Source organism: Enhydra lutris, unplaced genomic scaffold (assembly GCF_002288905.1).
Source record: "Enhydra lutris kenyoni isolate GAN:26980312 unplaced genomic scaffold, ASM228890v2 scaffoldscaffold9, whole genome shotgun sequence".
Lineage (NCBI taxonomy): Eukaryota > Metazoa > Chordata > Mammalia > Carnivora > Mustelidae > Enhydra > Enhydra lutris.
The window spans coordinates 4,860,981-4,867,854 of record NW_019154093.1 but is presented as its reverse complement, the minus strand read 5'-3'; the positions used below and the strand labels follow the sequence as shown (position 1 = coordinate 4,867,854).

Below are 6,874 nucleotides of genomic sequence, written 5' to 3'. Positions count from 1 at the left end.
TGCTTGTGTCTGGCCAAACACACATCCCAACCCCTGGACCACACGGTCTTTAGGTTCAGGAGTCCACCATCTCCTGACTTACTCGCAACCATGGACTGGGGAAGCTGGTTGGAGAGCCAGTGGTGTGCTGGTAAGCATTTAGCAACTGACTCTTCCAGAATAAGAAAGCCCCCTTGCAGCCTTTGCCAGTTTCTGTTGTATGAATCCCACCATGGCTGATTTCAAAGTACAACATTCACTGAATGTGGAGTGGGGAAGAGGTGTGCCCAGTCCACTCTCATAAACCGTAATTGCCAGTACACACCACCAGCGCCACTGGGTAGCTCTGGTCTAAGGCTCCCGCAGCGGAGTCAGGTGTCCACCGCTGGCCAATCAGTTTTGGCCGGGATCGGGTCATGTGATATAAACATGGCTGCCCTTCACAGCATAGAAGGCCATGGGAGGCCGATTTCAGAGAAGACGATAAGGCCTGTGAAGTTATCCAAAACATGTTCCTGGCAACTCCACACCTATTTCCCCCTCCAGATGTTAACATGTCTGGTTTCCTTTTGGGAAGATGTACTACAGACTGAGGTTTCACCCTCTGCTCCAGACTTAGAGAAACGGGCTCTAGGTCTCGGCCAATCAAGTACAAACGTTCTGGTCACAGTGATTGGTTCGGGGATGGTACCTAAACCAGTCCCAATCACATCTCCTTTATGGAAGACCCAGTCAGACTTTTCCTGGGGCTTCTGGGAGAAAGACTGCTGGAAATCGAGCCTGGAGGCTGGAGCTGTTGACTCCACAGGAGCCAGAAGATGAAACCAACTCTGAGAACAAAGCCATGTGGAGAGCTGGAGACACAACTGGGCCCTGAGGCTGGCCTCACACCCGCACTGTTCTGTTATGTAAGCCAATAAATCCGTGTTTGCATTGGGCTTTCTATCACTTGGAGCCAAGTCTTGACACCCAAGGCCTGTGAGGGCTCAGGGTGAATTCCTGAAGGTGAGCTCCATGGTGACTCTTGGTAGAGTCACTTCTGTCTAAGGATGCCCAGCCGAGGCGCAGCCTTGGTAAACTTTGGGGGAATTAATTCCCACATTTCCCTCTCAGGCAATCAAAACACTGACCCACATGGCTAAGATGTATGCAAAGGGGACTTCTTCATTCCCTCAACCATTGGAATTGCTCCCACAAGTCCAGACATTCATAATGGACCCCCAACGGTACGCAGGGTAACGGGATGTGGCTGCCCCTCTGGGAGTGGGAGCTGTGAACCTCACCAGTGGACCCCATCCATCCTAAAAGGCTTCACTCAGAATGAGACCAACATGGGCGAAATTTGTGTTCCTGCCACTTAATTGCAACTTGAGCCTCAGCAAAAAACCCCTCTTGGTTTGCTGACTCCCCCCCCTCCCCCGCCGACACACACAGAGGGCCGTAAGGTAACCAACACCAAGCACTTGGCTCAGCAGCTGGGGTGAGGCTAGCCCACAGTAAGGGGCCATGTCCCTTCCTCCCCAAGTCTGGGGGGCGGGGGAGGGGAGAGGAGCAATGGAAAGGTGCCCCCCAGCCCTGCCCTCGCACAGAGCACGCCACACGCCACCGCCGCCCGGGTGCGGGTACAGTTTATTCTTCACAACAGAGAAATACAAAGAGCAGAGGGTTTGGAATTCCTTTGTTTCTTGCCCCGTTTAGTGTCTTCCCCCACTTTCGATTTTTATTTTGCTCCCCACCCCTTTCTTAAATCTAATGCAAACTTGTTTCCTGAAGCACTGAGGGGCACCTGCCCTTGCCTCCCTGCCACCAAGATGCAGACTGAGAAGCCAACAGACTGTTTTCTCTTTTTTAATAAGGTAACTAGTTCTAAATATGGTGGCCTGGAGGTCCCATAGAAAAAAGCAAATGGGGTGTTAACAGTATGTATAACAGCGTATTTACAGGGTAGTAACATGCGGACAAAAAGCTACAATACTGAGTTATCAGACGACGCAAGTCAAACAAGGGGGCAGAGAACCCCGTGGGGGGAAAAAAAACCCCAGGAAACGTTAAACTGGTAAATCAATGGCGAGTTAAGGCTTAAAAAGTGTATAAAAATAACACAGTTAATATTCAAAACGGAACTCCAGATACAGAATATATAGATGAGTTTCTGTTTAGTTTTCTTTTTTTTTTTTTTCCCCGGGGGATGAAGGGGGGCTTCTCCGGGCTCTGTACATAGTTCCTATATACACGGACACGCATGGCTTTCAGATTGGGGTGTGTCTGTGGGGGCTGAGGGCAGGGTCTGCTCCTGGGACCCTCCTCCCCGAGGATCCCTTCCCTGCTGAGGGGCCTAGGGCCTGGACTGGGGATTCCCCCTCCGTAACAGGGAAGACAAATAACCCCTCCCTGGGCACTGCCCCATCTGGAGGAAATTCTGGAGGGGGGTGGTCCTAAGCCCAGGCCCATTCCCTCCCCACCCCCCTGCCCACAGTCTGGGTTGGTGGGAGAGGTAGCCAATAGGTTTCCTGGCCAGCACCGAGGTAGACTGGGGTGGTCTTCAGGGCAGTGGAGGGCCGGGTCTTACCCAGCCCACCCTCACCCCATTTCCCTGGGCCTGCGCCCAGCCCAGCCCAACGCTGCACCCTTTGGTCCTGCAGATCTCCCGGCCCCTCTCTCATTTTGCCTCCTGAAGCCTGGGCAGCGTTGGGAGCTGCCGCATCCCTCTGCTCAGTAATGCCCAGGGCGTAGCTCGAGAGGTGTGAGTGGGGCAGCCAGGGGTGAGTGGCTCACTCCAGCTGCCTCCTGTCCCCTCCCACCTGAGGGTCCCCTTTGCAGTCCAGAAACCCAGGCCTGAGCCTTCCCTCAAGACCTGAGGCTGTGGCAAGAGAAGGTCCCACGTTGCCCTCTGGTTCTCTGTGTCCATCTGTCCGATTCTTTTAATTTCTCGGTCTTAGCAGCACCAACTTCTTGGCCAATAAATATCTTTTTTGTTATTTCCAAAACAAACTTAAAAAAAAAAAAAAAAAAGAAAAACAGTGAAGCAAGTGGAGGGTGGGGAACAAAAAGAAACCCAACAGAGAGGTTCAAAGTGCTCTGAGATCGTCTTTGGATGCCACCAAAACAGTCCAGAATCTTGCAGTTGGCCTGGCCGCCCCCGGAGCTGGACCGGGCAGGGCTTCTGCAGCCCAGGCTTTCTGGAAGGTCAGGAAGGTGATGAGAGAGCTCGGCTGTTCCTGGAGGGCCCCTGGAGGAAGTTGGGGCCTGGTGCTGCCTGGGTCTGTATCTGCCAGTGGGCAGGGTGGGGCGGCGCCTTGGGTCGGCTCAGATGAGGGAGATTCGCACCGGGATGCCGGGGGACTCCGTCCTCTGGGGCGAGTGGTGACTCACCAGGTGCTCCACCACCGTGTGTTTGGACATGTGCTTCATCAGGTAGGTCTCCTGTGGGCAGGGGTGAGATTCACAACATATGACCAACCAACCATGGGCAAGAGACGCAGGGGAGGCTGCGGTTCCCACAAGTGGCCACTGGAGGGCTCCTTGCTGGGGGAGGGAGCCAGTTCCTGGTGAGCAGTCCCCACCACTCTAGGGCATCAGATGGGCACCGGGCTTTAGTTCTAGTGATGCAGCTTCGTCACCCGGTGTGGATGCTGGTTCGTTTCCCAGACTCTGAGCCTACAGGTCACACTAGCTGGAAAACTGCCTGGCACCAGGGTCATCCCTCAGTAGTGCCCACCCAGACTTTCCTAGGACCAGGCCAACAGGCAATAGTGGGGTATGCCAACAGGGATCAAGCATGGCTGCCCCCTTCTGGCTGGCGCTCCAGCAAGGGAGAAGCAGCAGGAGCCCTTGGTCTGAGCTGGCTTCTGCCATCTCTTAGCAGTGGAACCTCAGACAGGTCATCTCCGGTGTCCAAGCCAGTTTCCTCCTCCTGAAGGCACAACCTCTAAGGGTTGCTTTGGTGGACAGAACCCCCAGCATGCAGTACGGGTTGAGGGGACTCCTCCTTCCCCGGTATCTACACTGCATTCCGGGTGGTGGTGGCAGTCCCTGCCACTGCAGCAACTCCCCCCATCCCCACAACTTGATGCTCCCTGGAGAAGCAGCTGGACCTGATGGGACTGGTGACTCGAGGAAGCATAAATGGGGCATGCTCAGCTCGTCCCTTGAGTGCCCTCACAGGCTCTGCTAAGTCTGACCTGAGGCACCTACAGCTGGGTGGGTGAGGTGACCCAAAGGCTCACCTGCAGGCCCAGAGGCCCTCACACTTAGCTGGGAGGAGGCAGAGCACCCAGGGAGCCACCACTCACCCCCCAGGCCCCAGGCTCAAATGTCACTTTGCTCAGAATCTGGTACAGGAAGCTCTCAAACGTGGCAGCAACGTGCTATCAACACCAGAGAGAAGCCATCAGCAATGTCCAAAGCAGGAAACTCCTCGTCAATGAATACTTTGCAAAGGACAGAAAGGCCCGAGTCAGGGGACAGGGTGGGGATCAACAGATTAAGAGATATACTGATTGGGTGCAAGGTAGGGCTCTTATTTGCATCTTGATTACAAAATCAAATTGTAAGTAAATAAAATTCTGGGGGCACCTGGGTGGCTCAGTGGGTTAGAGCCTCTGCCTTCGGCTCAGGTCATGGCCCGGGGTCCTGGGATCGAGCCCCGCGTCGGGCTCTCTGCTCCGCGGAGAGCCTGCTTCCTCCCCTCTCTCTGCCTGCCTCTCTGCCTACTTGTGATCTCTCTCTCTCTCTCTCTGTCAAATAAATAAAATCTTTTAAAAAATAAAAATAAAAATAAAATAAAATAAAATTCTGGCCTTCCGAAGACAAAAATGTGAACGCCGACTGGGGATTTGATGATATCAAGGACTTAACGGTGAGTTGTAAAGATACTATGGGTATGTTCAAAAAGAGGAGTCCTTGTGTTTAGAGACGCAGTGAACATTTTCAGATGAAACACTATAATGTCTATTTTACCTCAAAAAATAGGGATATGGATGAGGCAAGACTGGTTGATGGTTCTGGAAGCTAATGGGAACATGAAGGTTCGCTATTCTAAAATATGTTAAAGTAGCTGAAAATTCAATCCATTAAAGTTTTTTTTGCTTTGTTTTCTTTTGCTTTGTTTTAAATAAAAGGTACCTTAGGACGCCTAGCTGGCTCAGTCAGTGGAGCCTGTGACTCTTGATCTTGGGGTCATAAGTTCAAGCCCCACACTGGGCATGGAGCCTACTTTAAAAGACAGGTCAACTTACTTTAATTAAAAACAAAAATAAATTTAAAATAAAGATAAGTATTCTTGTTCTAGAGAGTCCAGTCAGGCCCAGTTCAGGAGGGGTCCCAGGGACACCCCCTACCCCCAGAGTTCAGACAGACTGCATCTAGAGCTATAGCCTGTAAATGCCAGCAGCTCTTCCCCTAGAGGCAGGTGTGAGGAGGTGGATGTGGAGAACTTGAGGCCAACACCAGCCAAAGGTCAGCCAGCTCAGTGGGGCTCCTAGGTCTCTGTGGTGCCCCACCTCGCCCCTTGGTGCACTTTCCCCGCAGGTTCTGCCCTCTGTCTTTCACCTCTCCTCTGCCCTTTGAACTCCAGGGAAGGAGCAGTGTGAGGAACCCAGCACCCAGCAAACTGTAGGCCTGGCCAGCACCTAACATACTCCTGACACCCCAGGTGTGGCCCCTGCCTGTCAGTGACCTTTCAAAATACCCTCCCAGGCAGTCCCCTTCCCCCAGTGCCTTCCACTCCACCTGGCACATATCCAAACTCCCTAACAGGGCCCACCACAGCCTCGTGTGACCTAATTTCCTTTCAGTTCCTGGAACGAGCCATGTTTGTTCCACCTCAGGGTCTTTGCATTCACCTTTCCCTGTTTGGAGGGTTCTTACCCTCCTTACCCTTCAGGGCTCCGATGAAATGTGACCCCGTCAGCCAGCCTACCCAGACTGGTGTCCCCTTCCCAAATCCATTCCAGCCTCCCTGCTGCTTCGTCAACCTGTGGTCCTTCAGACTGTTGGTTCTCCACCAGAGGCAGCTGACCCCTGCCCCAGGACATCTGGCAACTTCTGGAGGCATTTTGGATTGTGAGAGCTTGGCGAGGGGCTTGCTGGTAAGCAGGGGCCAAGGACGTTGCTAACACCCTACAAGTCACCAGACAGCCCCCCAGCGGAAAGCGACCCTGCCCACAGGTTACCATGTGCTGAGGCTGACAGACCTCCTCAGGGCTGTTACCACAACCTGTCATTCCGTGTTTATTTGGTGGTTACTTGTTTAATATCTGTCTCCAGCAATAGTCTTCAACCTCCCTGGGGACACAGAATGTGTCTGTTGGATTCATCCTGATGCCCAAGCGCCTGGCACAAATGTTCACTAAACACTGAGTGAATAAATAATGGCATTAGCGGATGTTTATTGGACACGGACTGGGCCGGCCAACAGCCCTGAAGAACAGTTACCTCGTCCGTTTTACGATGAGGAAACTGAGGCTCAGTGATCTGTGTGGGTTTACCTGGGGCTCTGCTAACCAGGATATTTCATTAACTGAACACATACACTCCAGTGACGGGCCAAGCTCCTCTCATGGGTGCTGAAAGGCCTCTGCTTGGGGAAATTCCCACCCAGGACAGGGGGCTGGATGAGGTGATCTACTGTTCAGGCCTTTCCTGAGGTGAGGTGGCTCCAGGCTGGGTCACTGTGCCTCCTTGTGGCCACAATGGGGGTTGCAGCTTCCCCAGTGGCGAGGCCCCTCCCCCTCCTGGCTCTGGAGAGCAGGGTTCCTGGCCCCCCACCACTGCCTTGAGTGTTCCCGGGGCCTGGAGGAAACCACGCCTGGGAAAGCCAGGCTAAAGGCCACCAGGAGGCTGGCAGCTCGGCCCAGGGCAGCCAAAAACAGAGCTGGGAAGCCGAAGTCCTGGC

The 6,874-nt window shown here is 53.5% G+C and overlaps 1 protein-coding gene across 1 annotated transcript in view; it reads right to left on the bottom strand.

The window, feature by feature from the left end:
• Positions 1-1,591: 1,591 nt before the first annotated feature.
• The window catches only part of LOC111142989 (zinc finger protein 362), a 38,317-nt gene continuing 33,034 nt past the window's right edge, over positions 1,592-6,874 (bottom strand). The window contains 1 exon segment of the mRNA XM_022496366.1: positions 1,592-3,402. Within this exon segment, the coding sequence (XP_022352074.1) occupies positions 3,286-3,402 (117 nt within the window). The 3' untranslated portion in view covers positions 1,592-3,285.